Genomic DNA, 20,252 nt, shown 5'->3' with positions numbered 1-20,252 from the left:
AGCCTTTTGGGGCAGGTTCTCGTTTAGAGGGTATTCTTAAATCTGCAGATTGGTCAAATGATAATGTATTTAAAGCTTTTTTATTGTAAGCCTGTTGATAATGTTTCATTCAATGTTATTAATATGCTTTGAACTCGCATAATAGGAGCCTCCGGTCTTGTCATAAAATGTAGATTTTCCTAGTCCCTTGACGGAAAGTCTTAATTTTATTAAAGACAGGGAGGCGAGTATTATCCCTCCACATTGTTTAACTTTTGTATATTCCCTCCCTTTTTTTTATTAGCTTCAACGTCAACCATTCAACCTTCATCTAAGCCATCATCTCTGTCCTGGTGGTCCAGTCTCCAATCTTCTTTTTCACCTGCCTGCATTCGTCTTCCTGCGGATCCTCCATGCTGCGGTCATTCTCCGTTTTCCGGAATGTTGAACCTTTGTTCTGACTTATTACCCTTTATCATGGCTATCCTTATTATATTTGCCATATTTCCTTTATTTAATTCTGACTGACCTCTCGCAAGAAAAGAGGGCTGTTCGCAGTCAAGTGATGTCATAATGCACTATATGCATGCTTATTGGTTCATATGTTGTGTACACGTTTTTGTTCCCATTGGCTCTTTTTCTTTGCCTCAGGGGAACTGTAGTTTGTTTCTTGACTGCTGCTAGTCATTAAAGTAAGAAAAGAAATGCGTAATACTCGCCTCTGTGTCTTTAATAAAATTAAGACTTTCCGTCAAGGGACAAGGAAAATCCACATTTTCCTTGACAAAGAGAAAAACATCAGGTCACAATACTAATTCACAAAGCACAGAAAGCTACCACCACTGCATTAGTTGTGCACCAAGGGCATAGACAGTAACCAGTGCCCACTCTAGGGAAATACTTTGTAAGCCCCTCAAGTTAACAGAATAGGTTCTGGACCTCAAATTACCAGGAATGGAACGAGTCCTCTATACACATGCTAGATAAGTGAGATGACTGTACCAAACAAAAGGTCAGCATACCACTTTCAGGTGCAGTGGGGCATATACCTGTTTACCACACAGGGAACCTTCATACCCCAATAAAATAAAATTATTAAATTGTGTTATCTGAATGAATAACAAATGAACCTCCTCTTGATAGGGACACCAAAACACTTAACTATTTAAATCCAAGGCTAAACATGCATTGTAATCAAATATGTTAAAATCGCCTGCAATACTCCTACCACAAAGCATCCAACAGAGAAAAATAGACAGATTCCTCACATACATCCAATACAGCACAGTCTTTATACTTGGATCTTATTGTGCTCACAAGAGCATTAAACGGAACACAAAAACACCAAACGAAACACAGAGATAATATCACACATACCTGCACACATTCACATCTATATCTTTTAGGAGGATATGATTTTGCTCACAACAGCACTAATCTTCTCAAATAAACACACCAATTTCAGCACAATACATTGCACAGCTCTCCTAACATATATCAACACATTGCAGATTGTTTAATAGATGTCCATCATAATTTCCTCAAAGCAACTATTACCCACAATTAACTGACTTACACAATACATGTCAGGTAATGCGCGTTGGAAATAACCTGAACTGAATCCAATAGATCTGTTAAAACCTTCAGCTACACACATCAAACATCATACCTCACAGACAATTACATGATTACGACACTTCCACTGTAAACTTGATAACAAAACAACACAAGTAGACAACTAAAGATGCAGCTCCACAAGGCAAATCAGGCTTTTATATGCACCAGGATCCTCAAAAATAATTTGAAAGGTATCCAGAGTCAAGTGTTTAATTTGTGAAAAAAACATAAGTGCCAGGTCCCTCGTCAGGAAGCCGCTGAACACTGCACCACCCTTTGCCTGTGCCAGCGTTGCCAATGCCAGTACCAACACAACTACTAACCATTACACTCCTAGAAGCATGACAATTCAGACTATCCAGGCCCTTAAAGCAGTAACAATGGGTTGGGCGGTGGGTATTAGTCATTTGTTTATGTATATTGAATTAATAAACAACTGTTGTACTCATCTCTAAATTAAATAGAGAGTGTCATCATGTGGCAGACTGTCATAAGTGCCAATGTTGATAATTAAGTGCCAGTGCTGGACAACAGAAACTCCTGGCTCAAATTAGGCACTGCTGGAGTCCTTCAGTGATCCATATTAATTGCAGAGTGTGTGCTATACAGTTGACTCTAGCAAATGACATACAGCATACCACAATAGACAGAACACCTCAGGCATGTATCACTAACATACACAACATCCTAGATAGGACATCACATGTGAAGGGGACGTTAAGTTACCATCTTACTTATTCAGTGCTTTATCTTAACTTGATGACTTGTGTTGTGACCTATGTGTGCATGCACTGTTTGAATTTCTCTTGAAGCCCTCTGTCAGCAGAATATGTTGACTACAACATCTCACATGCATGCAATGCTGCACAGATATTCCTTACAGTTAGCTATTGTAATTCTACCAACAGCATTCAGTGGCAAGAACAAATCACATTCACCCATCAGTGCACACTAGCCAGACCTTATCAAATACATCTAACAGTTGTAACATGCCATATGAATATCATCAAACTCCCATCAACCATTATCTCAAAATAATGAACGTTATTCAGTTGAGTTCAAATATACTTAGAATTGGCTACTAATGAAAGTCGAAAGTACAATCTGTTTAGGGCTGTACAATGGAAAACTGATCACCCCGGTGCAATGAAATAAACAGTAAACTCATTGGGCACATGTACCACAGCACACTACAATGAATCACTGACAGGATCAGATAGGTTTATCATATTGACTAATACAAACGTTTGTTATGTAGTACATTGGACAAACCAATATTCACTGACTTGTTACAGCCAAGAACAACTGGTCAGTAAAAATACCAGAGCACTTTGAAAAGGGTGCCCTGACTGTGAAAGTGCTTCATACATTACATCTGGTAAGGTCTGCTACACAGATGCTCATAACATAACACAAGTAAATGAACTGAGTGCAACATGGTATTTATTACCATTGCTGAGCTTGGGAGAGGGTCATGAATCACTTTGTATTTGGATGCATGGTCTGCAAAGCCCATCCCAGAGTACCTGGTCCAATTGGAGCAGTACCAAGACTGATTTATATTGTGTGGGTCTCTCTGTGGAGTGGTGCAGTGGGCTAAAGAACCATGGACTAGAATTTGGTACCAAGTAACTACCAATGGCAGGAATCAAAACAAGCATTCCACATATCACGTTTTTAGGTCGAGCATTGCAGCGCGCATGCGCTGCTTTTCCGACGTGTTGGTGTGTATCTGGGTTTTTAACAAAGCTCACATCACGCCCATCACTACCACTCGTTCTCGGGCTTGCCCTTCAAAAATCCTTTGATTACATTGGTAAATGGTTTACCTTTGTCCCTCCTTGGGGAGGTTTTGTTACCGCCTTGGCCATCGCCCCTGTTACATGGCTAATTGCACTTTTGCCGATAAGTTTAACTGCGAGCGAACTTCTTTTCCTTTTTTGTATCTCTTCACGCTGATGCTCATGGCAGCCGTGGCGCTGTGAATCGGCTCCCTTATGTGAAAGTGTTTAACTTTAAATTTTCAATTTATGTGGCAAGAAAAGTCGGGTTAGGAGTTTATAACGCTAATAGCTCTAACAGGAGCAGATGCGAGACCCATTGCATTGCAAATGCTTGTTGTTTTTGTTACTGAGATGCTGTAGGTGTGATGGGTATGCCCAAACGTGGATCCTGTGCTCATTGTGCCATTTGGACCAAAGCTGCACCTCACTGACGATGCTGAAAAGACTGAAACTATTCTGGGGCGAGGGGCAGAATATCACTACACTGGCCAAGTGTGCTTTATTTTTTAACATTTTCAGGACAGGGGCAAAGGCCGAATGTGTACTTTTTGGTGCAAAACTGCGGTTATACACCAAAAAGTATAGCGCCGGCTTGCATCATTATACAACATCAGCTGGGTGCCATATTAATAGAATGGTGCAAGCCGGAGCTAAACTTGGGCTAGCATCTTAAAAAAGACGCTAGGCTGGTGGGGGTGGCGGTAGGGAAGGAGGGAGCTGTGCATCCAAAAATTACGCTAGCCTGGTTAGAGGCAAAAAAAATGCCTCTAACCAGACTAGTGCCATTTCCTGTTGCAAACCAAAAACATGACTCCTGTCTTAGAAAAGACAGGAGTCATGCCCACCACCCCAATGGCCAGCACAGGGGACAAGTGTCCCCTGGTGATCACCTTTGCACCCTGTGCCATGCAGGGGGCCCCAATGACAAAAAAATATATTTTAAAAATACTTACCTGGACTTATCTGGAATGGGGTTCCCCATCCTCCAGTGTCCCTCTGGTGGGGGTGTTTCTGGGGCCTTGGGAGGGCACCTGTGAACCCATTCCATGGTGTTTAACCATGGAAATGGCTCCACAGGTCCCCTAACAACTGGTCTGATCCAGGCGTTTAATAATGGTGCTAAGCAAGCTTAGCACCATTATTTAACCCCTCCTGCCACCCATGCGTTATTTTAGCCAGAGGGATAATTATGGGGCTGTGGGGATAGCACTCTTTTTTAGATGGGAATGCCTACCTTGCATCTCATTGACGCAAGATAGGTTCACTCAACCAAAAAATGGTGCAAACTCCTATATTTTGGCGTTAGACGTGTCAAATGTCAAAATATAAATATGGAGTTAAGTTTGCTCCAATTCAGCACAAAAGGAGTATAAATATGGGCCTAAGTCCCAAAGTCCTGTAATGGCTGTCGCAAAACTTTTGTTCATGTTGTGGCCAGCCAATCAGAGCACTTTTATCTGTAGACGCATTACTACCGTTGGAACGGAGAAGCCCTAAAGGGGAAAAAAAGTCCCCTTGGCCAATCAGAACAGTCAATTTTTTTTTAAGTTGAGTTTGCAGGACTCCGATGAGAGTCCATCGAACCCAAATGTCCAGATAAACAAATATCTTTCTACCTTAATTTCTCATAAACTGCTGAACAAATTTACACCAAATCACAAAAAAGCTTGCTTTCTGGACCAAGATCTAGCTTCCTGCCAAATTTTGTGTAAATCCCATTTAGTCTATTTAGATGTAGTCCTTTTAAAACAAATCAATGTAAAATGCTTGGTAAATTTGGTTTTGGGATGCCCTTTTTTCTCTGCCCCAACCGCCCCCCCCCCCCGCTGAAGGATTACCCCAACTTTTTCCTGGAAGGAGCTAAATGGAATAACATTTTTATCATTTTTTGGAGAAAGATTCGGCAAAAGGTAGCAAAGTTACTAGCAAACAAAAAAATGCTCATCCTATGGAAACGCAGACCTAACTATAGTTATCCACTGGTGGCTGGCAATGGTAAATGTAATTTATATATATATATACATACACATGTAGTTATAGCTCGGACCTAGTTTCTATAGAAAAAGCATTTTTTACTTGGCTATATCTTTGGCATTGGTTGACGAATCTTCACAATATTTCCAAAAAACACGATGCTCATGTCAGCTGCTGTCTAGAAAGTTTCGGAGTGATCCATCAAGTGGGGACTGAGCAAAAGGGTGGGTCACAAAATGTGTTTTCTCCTTATTAATTTCCCTAGGGATTTTGAACAGAAATAGTGGTAAAACCACAGGTGGATTTAAACCAAATTGGACAGAAAGGTAGCCCTTGGTCCAGAACGCGATCTTTTTGTGATTTGGTGTAAATCCGTTCAGTAGTTTTTGAAATATTACAGAAAAATCAAATCTGTCTATATAGGGATGCAAAGGCTCCACAAACTCTTCCCGATCTCATGCTGAGATCTGATTGGCTGCCAACACTTTAACCAGGAAGTATTGGCAGCCATCTTGGGACTTGGCTTCAGCTGAGTCCCAGAAAAAAAGATTAAAAAAATAAGAAAAGGGGCCAGGGTAGGGACACTCTGACCCCTAAGCTCTGGTGCTGGATTCCCAGTGGTACCCCTCACCCAGGGCAAAAACAATTTTTTTTTATTTTTGCTTCAATTTCGCAATGGGGTCATGAATCTGTGGCAAAATCTTTACTTTAAAAAAAATGCGGTCTCTGCGCTTATTTTACGAAAGCCCCACCAGTGGGCCAGGGCATGTAAAGAATTAAAGATGGGGTGCACAGGGCACACCTCATGGACTTATTTATGCCCCAGGGACTCATATTTAAGTATATGTGGGGGCACCTGATGAAATAAATACGGAGAGCCACGCAGCCACAATACCCCCCACCCCGCAGCCCTGGGTAAAGCCATCTCCCATTGGCACATGATGAATGCTTTCCCAGGGCTCTCAGCCCCGTTGTGTGAGTGCCTGCTTGTCCCTTTTTCTCCCTGCTTTTCCCGGGCTCTTAGAGCCCTGACATGTGCGACCCCTCATTCTTGCCGCGTTCCCCAGCTCTCAGCCCCATTGTGTGCATGCCTGCTGCCTGCCCCTCCTTCTCACTACTTTGACCTTGCTCTCAGCCCTTTTTGTGCATGTTTGCCATCAGCTTCTCCTTCCTCGTGACTGCTTTCTTCGAGCTCTCAGCCTCGTTGCGTGCATGGCCTGCCTGCCCCTCCTTCTCACTGCTTTCCCCAAGCTCTCAGCCATGTTGTGTGTTTGCCTGCTGCCTGCCAGTCCTTACTTTCTGGCCATGATGCTCATTTCACAGAAATTGAACATCAACACGAGCACTTACAAATATGAACATAGCAGGTGCCCCATTTGAAGCTCCACTTCTGGAAAGGACAAATGATCCTAGCTCCTAAACTTGTCGAAGGCAAAGCAAGTGTGTTTACTCTGCGATTCCATAGTGAAAAACAATCTGTAGTCCTTTGTCGAGGTAAATGCATCTTTCATGTAGCACAATCAGACACTCTCACACCCACTCTCACACCTAGGCAGACACTCTCACAGCTACTCATACCCAGAGACACCCTCTCACACCTATTCTCATGCTCAGAGATACAGGCCCTGAGGCCATCTCCCGCTGCGCATGGCCAAAGGCGAGACATGGTAAAATTACATGGGTTCTTTGAGTAGTTTTTGTGATACATAAAGTATTTCTCAGAGACATAAAGCTGCAGATTGTGGGTAGACCAGAAATTATTAATTACCCACCGGCCACATGAAATGTCAATTATTGAAAGGCTTAATGTAGGATGGTTTGTTTATTTTCCGCAGTAGATGTAGTTGTCACAGTACCATTTTCAATAGCTTTCACATGTGAGACTGCCATATGAATGCAGATTATAGGTGCTTTGTACCTGGTCTCTGATGTAGTGAGCATTAGTGGTTAGTATGAACTTTTTATGATATTTCCTTAGTGTTCTCGGTTCAGTTAGTGTTACTGAGCTCTCTGGTGCGTTCCATTTTTTTTTTTGGGTTGTTGTCACCCTCCACTTGTTTCTGTTCAACTCATTTGAGTACTGTGGTTTTGATATTTTTGAGTTTTGTGTCCTTTGTTTTAATAATTCTGGGATTTGATGATTTGAATGGAATCCAATATGACAAGATTAGCAAAGTTAGAAACCAACTTTACCATTCTGGATTACTTTTCGTGTTTCCAAATGGCATACTTTTAGTATTTAATGGTTATATAGGGGTTTTAGATTCCAGCTAGTTGAAGAAACACAGTTGTGAGTGTATTTCAGGGTGACCTTCATGAACAAGCGCTTCAGGTCCTCGCACGTAAGGACCAATGGGCAACAGAAAAATGCTCACCTCCATGTGGCCACTCATATAACATAAGGTCAAAAATCCACTTTTGTAATTCTCAGCTCTATCAACGGTCATGATATTCGTTTGTTTCTTGACTAATAAAATGTGATTATTCATTTACATTTTGTTATCCAGTTTGTCATTGAACCAGGTCTCTGAGTAGCTGGCAATGTGGCAGTTGGCTCTCTGGCAAGGAGGCTGTGGGTGTTCCTGGCATGCGTCTGCGCTGAGTGGGTACTCACAAACCCTACCGTTTTGAGAAAGCTACAGACAACTTGAGAGACATGTTAGGTCTCTGTACTAGGCGATGATGGTAGGATTACAGCTAATGCGAATGGCTCAACAATGGCATCTTGGTAATTAAAAGTAATGTGAGGAGGGATCCCAATCAAAGGGTGCCAGAGGCACTGCTTGGCTGTAGGCAGTTGGTAGATGATGGGCATGTTAGAGTGGGAGCCCTAGTATTCTCAACCACAGGTACTGAGGTTTGAAATATAGCCAATAGGGTAATAGAGGGTGCGCTGGTTGCGCTCCGGTTTTAATGAGGTTGAGTTGGGGGAGATTTGAGAGCAGTGGTGATGGAGATGCTGTTTATCATTTATTTAAAGGTTGAAATGTCACTTAGAAGATAGTCATTTTTTTATTGTTAGTTGTTATTTTATTGTCAGTCTGAACCATGACAGTTCTTTGTAGTACATTTTGCTGTTAACTTCCTTGGAATTTTATGGTTAAGTGCCAAGCCCAATCTGGGACCCCCATGGATTTCTGAACTGTGTGTATCAGTAAGCACTTTCCCCCAACAAAAAAAAATTTGCCATGTGTTTGGACTCTCCGTAAAGAAAATGAGGTAGTTTTTCATGTTTAAAATGTTTATGCTCATGAACACACCTGTCTATGTGTGTAATTTCCATCTTGACCAACGTGCACCAAACCTCAAAAATTAAACATGTGATTCACTCACTGGTCAAAGTTATAGGTGGATTCCAAAAGAACCCTTTTCCCTGGGAGCCCATGTTGAGTGTTATTTGTGAAAAGCAAACTGCAGAATGAAATTGCACCAAACGTAGTGGACACTTATTTTCCGGCTCCTTCTGGTTGTTTTATTTTGTTGCATTTTATTTCAGCCATTCAAGAAATGTTATGGAAAAAGTCATGTTCCAATATACATGTTACATATATCCTTTTGATGAGCCTGGTCATGAGAAAAACAAAAATAATGGGTATCTGCTTTCCGATTTCTTGTTCGTGATTAGTGGGATATGCCAATGAAACACAACATGGATGCTTGTGATTGGCTAAGTGGTTCATAAAATTATCTAAAATCCAACATTGGTAAGCTGTTCCAAATAGTCTTGATTTTCAACATCAGCATAAATGTGCCTTGCTAGTTTCGTACTGGACAAAACAAATAAGCTAATTACTGATCCAGTTTATTACATTTGACTGCCTGGAACTAGATGAAATGATACCTCTACTAAAACAAACCGGAAGCTGGTTCTGAAGATGCAAACAACTTTCAAACAGTAACATCTCTACCATAAATAACTAAAACCATAGACAATTGGCTAGCCTCTCAACTGCATCAACATTTTTGAGAGAATGATCTACTAGACAACCTTCAATCAGGGTTTAGAGGGTGCTGCAGCCCGGAGATAATAATTCTGCAAATAAATGATGATATACTATGCATCCTAGACGGTGGAGACTTATGCTATCTCTTCTTACTAGACCACTCCTCAGCATTTGAAACTATATTCATGTCACAACCATAATAACTCTTTCATCTGAAAAAGCAAAACACCGGGGATTTCGGTGTTTTGGGGAAGTGTGGTGGTGCGACCATGCACTAAATGGATAAAATACAGTCTGCTATACATTTTAAGTATATTGTAAGTCACCTAAGTGTTTCATAACCTTATAAAGAGACTCTGCCTTTGGCTTCCTTTCTTTATGTGGTCACAGAAACCCCTATGGCATGCAATACCTTTAAAATGTACAAAAGAGGGTATTTTATTCCATATATATTAGATTAGATTAAATTAGATTAGATATAATTCCAGTACATAAAAACACCACTCTAGATGGATTCGTAGGTACATTCTACAAGTTATTAGGAAAATAAGTTACCACTTAATGCATACAACTACTATATAAAAAAATCATCAATTTCCAAAAGAAATGAAAGGATTCCTTATAACACCCATTTAAAAAGATGTACAAAATCCTCAGTTATTTGGGAAGAACAGGGCAATTTCCTTAATGAATCTTGTAACGAAACTATTAACAAAGTGCTTGGCAGTAAGACGAGAAGATATGGTCAAGAGTTTAATACACAAAGATCAAGTTAGTTTCATAAAGAAAATGAAGGAGCACAACACAAGACTATTTGTGGGTGGAAAAAAGCAGGAAAGAAGCCATTGTAATATCTACTGATATAAAAAAAAAACTTTTGAAAATCTAAACTGGATCTTCTTTCTGGCAGTCCTCAAGAATAAAATTTGGACAACAATTTACCATTGGCTTTGTTTCCATATACTCAGGCTTGGTGGTATAAGTTAAATTAAATGGTTGAACAGCAAACACATTTGAAGTACAGAAAGGCACCAAACAAAGATGCCCTCTATCCCCCATTGCTTTTTGAAATAGTTTTAAAAACATTATTTTTTTTAAGAAATGCCCCTCAAATTAGAGGAATTTAGTATGAAGATACTGAAATAAAGACTTTTGTTTGACATAGCTGACATTCTGTTGTGGTCCTTGAACACACTCATCTAAGGTAAAAAAACAACTAATTTAAGTATGAAAATTGAAAATGCCGATCAAGAGTGTGTTATGTGGCTTGCCTATTTTAGGTACTGTTATAGATGCTTAATTCTAGGTCAGAACAGTAGCATGTTCAACAAATAGCTATGAGAAACAAGTGTCTACCCGTTGCGAAGAATTCTAATAGAAAAACTTCCTATTATGAAAAACAACAATGCATTATGTTTAGTGATAACTAAAAAAATATATAGGATATAAACTATAGACATGGAAATGTGCTGATAAAATTAGAGCCATCTACGCTTCGGAATAATCATGAAATACCAATTAATCACAAATTAATGCACTGGGAAATTTTAGTATAAAGATGATAAATGGACAGTCGCATGACAAATCATGGCCCTTACAGAAGTAGGAGAGGAATACAAAGTAGACGAATCTGAGAGTCTAAACTATCAAGAAGGGAAAAATTACATTGAGAATCCTATCGATAGACTTACGAGCAAATTGCTATATCATAATTCTAACCACAATATTGCTGGGGAAAATGTTTGCACACCATCAGCTCTGTTCAATGAAAATGGACAAAACAATATAGAAACTGCTGCTTACAAATTCTCTTGACTGACTGATTTAATATACATCACCCCAAAGAATAGAACCTATTTATGTTTGTAAATTCCTTAAAGCAACAATGGGCATTTACAGTTTAATTCTACATTTCACAGATATATCTGTATAATTCTGATTTGTTTCAATTATTGACCTTGTAAAATGTTAATAAGTGTAATAAAAATAAAAAATAAATGTATTTATGTACTTTGTCTTCAATTGGCACAATTGTGTGGTAGTTCTTCTCAAATGCCTCCAAAGAACCATTATCCTCGCACACACATACTCATATACTTAGGAATTGTGGTCATGCTGGTTCTCTAAGAAACATCCAACAAGAGGTGCTGTTCACACTCTAATCGCTTACACAGATCAGCACCCAACTGTTTTGGCCCAGCAAAAGCAACAGATACAGAGTTGTGCGCAATTAAGCCACTGCTCCCCCTGTTGGCAGTACATGGACATTAAATCGAAATAGAGGGGATGGTGAATAGGGCTAGCTTATACAAATAATGTCCACAGAAGCTTATAATATGCATGAAAGTCTCTGACAGAAATAGCCATCTCTCAATATGATTCTAAGGTCAAGGTGCTAAGAGGGGCTGTACCTCCAAGATTCAGACCTGGCAGTAATAAAAACTGACTTTGAAAGAGGGCAGTACTGGGCCCTTTACTGATGTCCTTTAAGGCCTAAACACTAATCATTACTCAACAAATATATTTCAACGATGATTGTAAAAACCATTTAAGTAATCCATATCACTTAGGTAGCCCTGTTTACATTTGACATGTTTTACTTAATTTACTTCCCTAAAAGTATTTGCTTTTTCCAGGAAGTTGTTTTTTTCTGGTCAAAGACTTCAGATTTCCAAAAAGTGCATGTTTTGTAGCGGGGAGAGGTTTAATTTAGTACATTAGATTGTAACACTGCACTTAGTGCCATTTATTAGACGTGATAATTTCTTAACATAACCTTGAAAACGTTCATGAACTGACCCACCCTTTCCCATGATGATGCCATTATTAATCAAGTGGAGTGCCAGGTGTCATGCCCGTCTATGTGGGTGGGGATGTTAATATGTTTAGAGCATAATTGTAATCTTAAACCATAAACAAGACACGTTTTTATAGAATACGTATCCTGAGCCGATGTATTTCAAGGTGATTCCATGTGTGTCAATGGAGGAAAAGGTGCCAAAGTGAAATAAAGCAATTGCTGAGGATCACATAAGTTGATCACTGGTTTCCCGGTTTCTTACTGTACAGTTAAAGCCACAAGATATCTCATTCTTGTTTTACTTCAAAGGTTAATACTTTGGTGTTAATTCATTGAGGAGCTAACTCTTCTAAATAAATATATGTACTACATGTTAAATGAAGTTCACACTAGAAGCCTTCCTGAATAAAGTGACAAAGTTAAGTGAAGTCTCTACTGTGCAAGGCTTTTGACTTCTGAATTCCGTCAGGGCGGGAGGCCACATACAGATTGGCGATAGGCAAAGCCACTGGAATTCTATGATTCTGCCACTGTGGCGTTCTCCACATACTTATTTATTTGTTGCCTTTGACACATAGTTCATCACCTGCCTCATAATTTACAAATATTACCAAAACAATTATTTCGAGCTCAAGCGGATGAAAAGTCACTAAAAACATGACGACATGTATTGCTGTGCAATAGAATGCATTTTACAAAGGTTGATAAGTTTCCTACAGTTGCTTATTGTTGTCTTTAGGTGTTTAATGACAATATGCATTCCTGCTTAACCTGTATTACTTCCTGCTCTGATTTAATATCATAAATAATCACTGACCCAACAGTATCAATAATACATGTATTACAATCTTTGTAATTGTTTTATCCCTTATTCACAATTTTCAAAGTATAAAGCATCATTGTCTGAATTATTTACATAAAGATTATAGTTACTTGATATCAATAGAACACATTATTCAGTCAATTCAAAGCCCACTCAGCTCTACAATCATTCAATCAATAATCTTTATTTCGGCTTATTGCCATAAAAACAGATCAAAACAGTGACAGCAAGCAAAAAACAAGGAAAAACACATAGTAAAATACAATCCTTACATAAAAACCCTACAATCATACCAATCACACAGATTCATACAAACTCAGAACAAACAGCCATATGTCCCCCGGATTTTCTTAACAACTCAAGATAGAAATCACTCTTTTTAGCCTTCCACAGTTGTTGTATCTTAGCCGGAGGGATCAAAAGTTAGTCAATACTTGTTCCGGTGAAACAAATGATTGCTGACCACCTGCTTCAGGATCTAAACCGATATATCTTTTTTCTCAAAACATACATATGAGGTGTGTTATATTGTCCCTATATTTCTTGACCACCACACAACTGTACATTTTACTGGTCACTTTCTTTTCATTCAAGTTAAAGTGTTGGTCCATTAATACCAAACATTAAATACTGGTTAGTAAGATAGGGGGTGTGAGCTTCAGATTTAATGAGAATCAGGATAGCGTATTATGTTTAAATACATTATACAACAAGCCGAGTACATGAGATGGGCCTAAGGGGCAGTGGAAAGGGAGAGGAATGCGGTTTGGCAGGAGTAGCAAGTGAGAAGAAAGACAACATTTTGTAAAATAACCAATATTTTTTAGGACTTTCAAAAGAGAGAGAGAGAGACAGTGTATGTGTGTTTTTGTCTGTGTGTGTAAAAATTCCTGGTGAAATCCGACTGACAGCTCACAGTACTCAACTGACAGCACCTATAACCAAGTATTTTTCGGAAAATAAATGTAATAGAGGGTTGTAACACCCCAAACATCCCCTAAAGCTACGCCCCTGGAAATACGGTGACGTTTATCAGGAGAATCCTATCTAGATACGAATCCACAGACCATTTATTTTACTCCTTAAATATACCACGATCAACTGGTGGACAATTTCAGTATCTTCCCCTCAGTGTGGTATAACCTTTTTCACTGCCCTCTCTACTCCTAGTAGTCATCCGCACATAACAGTTTAAGGGGGTAGGAGAGTCTTTGGGTGTTGAACTCGTAGCAATGAAGTGACAACCCTTTTCTCCACACACTGTTAACAAGTGTAAGAGAAATGCCAAAATAATTAAATAATACGCCGACCAAATGTGCTGCAATTGCCTTTTATTTCTGCACAACTTAGTATTTCTTCCACATAATTTGGTCTTCTTCTGTCACACAATCCCGGTTGACCTGGCCACAGGGCTCATCACAGTGTCTCCATCTTAATAAAGACTACTATGACGTCGCAGCGCTGCACAACACCTCTCTGCCTCTATCAAAACACGCACAGGAGGTAAGGTTGTCCAATCGTGGACAGACACCAGAAGTCACCACCAGCTCATCTCATTGACACTATGTATTTTAGTGTCTCAGGGTATTATCTCTGTAATCGGGGCGATGGCCTAGTTAGATCACTTAAGAAAATGTAACCTAAACTAGCCCAATCGAATAATGGCACCGAACATTCTAGTCATTGTCTGGTGGCGCTACTGTGGGCGCTTGGAAAGAAAAGAAAGGGTCTGCGACCGACAGGCCCAGCACAAAAGACGTGCCTCCTAATTCCAGGCGCTCAGTAAGTAATGCCGGCCGCCCTGTGAATTTAATTACTTTCTGCCCACCCCTTTCCTCGCCCATCGCCGCGAGCATCTCGGGGAAGTGCCAGGGTGCTGCTTCATCCAAACAGACGTTGTCCGGATCTGGAGAAAACAAAACGGTGCTTTCCTTCAAACGGCCTTTTCCCAGAAAGTGCAGGCGGTGAACGCATCCTTTCCATATATGTGTAAGACGTCAGGGTCTGTGAAACTTCACTAAACTCAAGGGGCTGTACGAATGAGGGGACGGGCTGCGCCAGGGAAGATGGTTTGCGAACCCATCTTTCTGACGGCTTCACTGCTCCCTGGGAATAGACTTTCATCAACAGAAATTCACTTTTTTCCACCGCTCTCGACTGTCTTCGCCTCGTCCTCGCATTGGAGGCCCAGGCTTCCGGACAGGCAGATAAGGAGCGCAGGGCTGCTGCAAAATTAAGAGGGTATAAACAGTGCTTTAAATGGGCCGGTACTGTCCGGTACTGAGTACCGGCACTTTTTTATTGTGAGAGGGAGAGTGCCGGCACATCTAAAAAAAAACGTAATACCTTTAATTGGAGAGTACCGGCACTTCTCAGAAACAAGCAGGTACTCTGGCACAGAGTACCTGCACTTTAATTTTTCCATTTCAAGCACTTGGTATAAACCTGCAGAAGTCGCAGAGCGGTTCAGCTCGAGGGTCCGACAGGACCTTGAGATTCCCTCGAGCATTCATGGAGCACCCTCCCCCCCCCCAACTGTATTCTAAAGGTACCAACCGGACACATGCGAAGGGCTTTGTACTCAAACGACCGATGCACAAGGGACAGGGGCTGCCCTTGTTTAGGATGGTCACTCATACCATCCAACAAACCCCTACTGGGATTAAGTAGGTGGAAGTAGAACCTCAACCCCAGTATTAGGACCGTGCCCCAATGCTCGACACTCCAAAATGTTTCAAAATTCCATCATTTCCCTCAGGTGGTTTCACTCTGGGTTGATATTGGGTAAAAGAACATCCTACACATCAGTTTAGCAGAATATCAAAGGTAAATAATTGGAATCATTCAAAAACTGATTTCTAGATCATGGAAAAGGTAAAGGGTTTTGTTACAGAAAGTTCAAAAATCAAGCGGTACGTAAATAATGCAACAAAGCTCTAATGCAAAGTAAATACAGAATAGTCATAAAATCAGAAGTAATTGTGAGTCGCAAATTAGCAGAAAAAGTCGAGCAGTTCGAACAGCAGCCTTATTAGTAAATAGGAAAACTCAAAACTATAAGGAGCATTCATGGCGAGCTAGCGATACCAAGAGACCATCATCTGGGCATGACAGACATTTTTTACCTGCCAGATGAAGCATGCTGCATGAGCGGAGAATGAAAACCCTGATTTTGCTTCTATTTACCCAGTGGCGTAACGAAACGTGAGGGGGGTACAGCCGCAAGATATGCTGAAGGGACCCCCACAACCACATCAGTAGGGGCATGGGGTTTGTGGGTGGAAGCTTACCTTCCAGTGTGGGTAAGCCTGGGGACATCCTCCTCCTGCCTGACTCGCGAGGACCTCTGTTACGCAGGGGTGAAATAGTAAGTGTTCTGTTTCCTATAGTGCTAAATAGTTGATTATAACGGACTCCAAAGCGCTGGCGGCCCCACCTAGGCTGAGACACACTTGGCCCCACCAATCAGAGAAAGCACTGCATTCAACCTAATATCTCACATACTCAAACCATACCTGGAAAGATAGCGCTCTGAAGTAAATACAAAGCATCAGTTAGCTATCTGCAAAACGCTGAAAATAAGTATAGAAATCCATACATGCATCATGCCTACTTCTGCCTCAGGGCAGCACCGTGAAGCCGGGGGAGGGGGTAGTGGGTAGCGCTCACCTGGAGGGCAGTTGTTGCAACATCTGCCCTCATATTCGTGCTGTGTAGGCGTACACTGCAAGCAAAGGCCCGCAGGGGAAAGGAACAGCAGGAGACACGACAGCCGCAGGGGGGACGCTGGGTGGGCGGAACTCTTAACTGCTAGGGTCAGCATCGTCCCAGTGAACGGCGGACTCTTCACCGGTGACGGCGTCTAGAGAAGGCTGGAGACGAGGCGCCCTGCAGGCCCGTCATTCATTCAAGCTCTGGCCGGCGTCCCTCGCAACCTCTGGGAGTCAGCCGTCCCGTGGGCAGATCTCTTTATAGGTAGCAGGGGAAGTCCCACAACGAGACGGCGCTGGCAGTCACTAAAAGTGCGCACTAGGCGCTTTCCTTTTTTTTAGACCCAGAAAAACGGAAGCACGTGTGGAAATAAACGGAAAGATAGCATTTCTTGTGTTAAAAAACTAATATGCTCATCGGCACTGAGTGAGTCTGTTCAGGCTCTTCATATGCCCCCCCCCCCCCCTCCTCCCCCCCCAGTGCTCTAGCAGCGAGATTTATCAGGGTTTGACAACACAACAAAGCAGGAGAACGTGCTTGCTGCAGTGCGTTTGAGGAGCGGACAGCCGTGCGCCTTATGCATGAATATACGGGGCTTTCCTGCTCTCTGCTTGTGCTGGCACACAATATGTTGCCTAGTCCCCCCTTGCGCCATGGTGTAATTGGTACCTGCGTTACAGGCAGGATTGTTTGTATGTGGGGGGGGAGCACCTTCCTTCACAAAAATAATCCTCTGAGGCTCTTCTTTCTTGTGAAGTATGGTACAGAATACAGCGTACTTAAAAAGAGGCTCTATTGAGGAGAAAAAAATATATTTCTCCTTGTTGACCTGCCTCCACCCCACCTCCGGGAAGGGATAGCATTTTGAAGCAGAATAATCCAAGACTGCCTTGCGTTACTCAAGATTTCCCAAGCAAAGCAGGGCACTCAATGAGGCTTTGTGTTGCTTGATAAATCTCACTTGGGGATTGCTTTGCCCTTGCCCTGTGTGACACAAGAGCAACATAATCCTATGATAAATCCGACCCCTGGTATTTTGAAAGGATAGATCTGTTAGACACATCTTTCGATTTTGAGATGCGACCCCTCCACTCCCACACAGCACCACTTACTCTGGTTACAGTACTAAGCTCTGAGAAGGTACCTTAGTCCTGGCATGGTCCATACACACCTTCTCCGTGTTTGCCAATGATCTCAATTTTGACTTATTCAGCCCTCACTTATTTATTAGTGAACCACATACCCAACTCAGTCAGTTTACCTAAATGTGGATATGCTCCATCGGATGCATTCTAGCACGCGACTACAAACATAGCTCTCATATGCCAGTGTACCTCAATTTTGAATAGCTGTACCCTGAAATAATTCAATATCGCTCCACACACACTTAACTTTGCTATTGTCTCTCCATTCTAAACTGCAGAAACTACTGTTTTTCCAGTACTACAAACCAGTGGTGTATCTACCACTGGTGCAGCAGGTGCACTGGCACTGGTGCAGAGCTCAGAGGGTCCAATGAACCCCGCTAATTTCTCCCTTTTCACCTAGTATCAGTCAAAGGGGCTGTTTTCCTCACTTGCACCAGGGCACATAGCATCCTTGCTATGCTACTACTAGGATCCACACCAGAGTGTGCCCATTCACACAACTGTGACATGTTCTACCTTCATTCATTATAATATTCATTGGCATCCCTTGCCGTACAGCACCAGCAACCCACACTGCACCTATTTTATTCATGCCAGATGGCCCAAGTGACACAAGTAAATTTGTACATGGAGATCCACACCTACACCTCGGCAGAGATCACCTCATTGATGAAATTCAACATTTCCAGGCAAGGAACTCAATCTACATTTAAACTTATGAGTCCCATGAGTTGCTATTAGTAATTTCTGAGCTGTGTGTGCAGCTCTCTGCCATTCTTGTGGATATTTTTGTTTAGAAAGTAATAGGGAAAATTAATAAAGCTAAACAAAAATCCCTAAAAATTATCTATTTATTTGAATTAAAAAACCTTCACTTACTCTTCTTCACGCGTGACTAACAAGTCACAACACATTCAGAAATTCAGCATACCATTTTATTATAATTAAAATTAATGTTATACATTTAAATTCCTTTTTAAATAAATTAAAATTAATTACAATTTTAATCCTGCCTTACCGTGTCTGTTGTATTCTATGTATTACGGGGCTTGATTGCAAGTTATGTTACCATAATTTTGACATTAATTATTATTTACGTTAGCATTTAAAATAAAATGTAATGGGGGCGTGGCCTGGCGGTCGCCAAGATGGCTGCTCACTAAGTGGGCTCCAGCGAGCTCGCAACATAAACCCCACCATCCAACATTAATCCATGCACATCCAGCAATAGGCATTCCCCTGAAGACTTGGGGCCCTGCTGTGCCCGTGAAGGATCGAATTGAGAGGTGGCCAGCTCCCCCTGAGATGGTGGCAGAGGGCGGGAGATGCCCGGAGCCATGGTGTCATAGGACCGGAGTGGCTGGAAGGGGAGCGAACTTCCCTGGACCCAGTGGCACCAGAACGGGACTGAAGCTGGAGGCAGTGGCCCCACTGGAGGCAGCAACAATGAGTGAGTGGGTCACCAGTGCGAAAAGCCGACAGACACTGGAAGGCAAGGCTGGGGCAGGTTGCAGCCCTCGGGCGCCATGAGGTGCAGTGACGATCATGCGGCCTGCCCGCTCGTAGGGCCCAGGCGTTCTTGAAACAAGCATCTGGCACGGAGTGGAACGGGTGACCCAGGTGAGGTGGAGGTGACTGGGACTCGCATGGGGGGCTTGAGTTGGTGGAGGGCCCCGGTCTGGACACTTGGCAGGACAGTGGGGAGCAGGGAGGTTGTGGTGTGGTGGCTCGGAATGTGGCCCCTCCTTCTACATAGGCTGTTACTGTCTGCCCCACCATTTGGTTCCTCTGGGACTACATTGACTATACCCTAATGTGCCGCGGGCATTTTGGATGGCGCTACCCAGGAAAACTTGAGCTGGGACTGTGTTGCATGGATGCTCCTCGGTGCTCACTTGATTGCAGGCTGTGCTGTAACTTCGGGGAGGGGGGGCAGGGGGTGGTTGGCGTGACATCACTGCCCTGGCCTCCCAACTCTTGGGTGGTACTGTGCCCAGGACACTTGATGAGGCATTGGGAGACTTCCTCCCTATCAATGGATATCGCTGGATCAGCGAGAACTAAGTGAAACAATTAAACCTAAAGGGACAGGGCCGATCCAAATCAATAAAATGGACAAATATGCCACAACCATGCAGTCATTGGAGATGGTGGCTGATGTGAAGGAACAGCCCGCGGGATCGAAGCCATTGCTGGGAGCCACCATGGCAGCGATTAAGGACCTGAAAACCTCACTGGAGCCCAAACTAGACGCGATAACCATTGATGTTAACCTACTGCAGGCCGATCTAAAGAAGATGGCTTAGAAAGTCACATTAGCGGCATTGCATATCAACCTGATGCAGTCTAAGTCCAAGAAGTTAGATGAGCAGGTCCAGTGCTTCACTCGTCAGCAGGAGCTTATGGCCACAAGACTCAAGGACCAGGAGGGTTGGGCGAGAAGGAATAATCTCCGAGTGGTTTGGGTCCCAG

General features: G+C 42.1%; 1 protein-coding gene across 1 annotated transcript in view; it reads right to left on the bottom strand.

Moving 5' to 3' along the window:
• Positions 1-16,863, bottom strand: part of TNFRSF4 (TNF receptor superfamily member 4) — a 56,893-nt gene extending 40,030 nt beyond the window's left edge. The window contains exon 1 of the mRNA XM_069241100.1: positions 16,591-16,863. Coding sequence (XP_069097201.1) covers positions 16,591-16,744 — 154 coding nt within the window. The 5' untranslated portion in view covers positions 16,745-16,863. The remainder of the gene's footprint in view (positions 1-16,590) is intronic.
• Between the last annotated feature and the right edge of the window lie 3,389 nt (positions 16,864-20,252).

This window comes from Pleurodeles waltl, chromosome 6, assembly GCF_031143425.1.
Source record: "Pleurodeles waltl isolate 20211129_DDA chromosome 6, aPleWal1.hap1.20221129, whole genome shotgun sequence".
In the NCBI taxonomy this organism is placed as follows: Eukaryota; Metazoa; Chordata; class Amphibia; order Caudata; family Salamandridae; genus Pleurodeles; species Pleurodeles waltl.
Note: the sequence above shows the minus strand (reverse complement) of the source record. Positions and strands in the feature narration are given on the sequence as shown.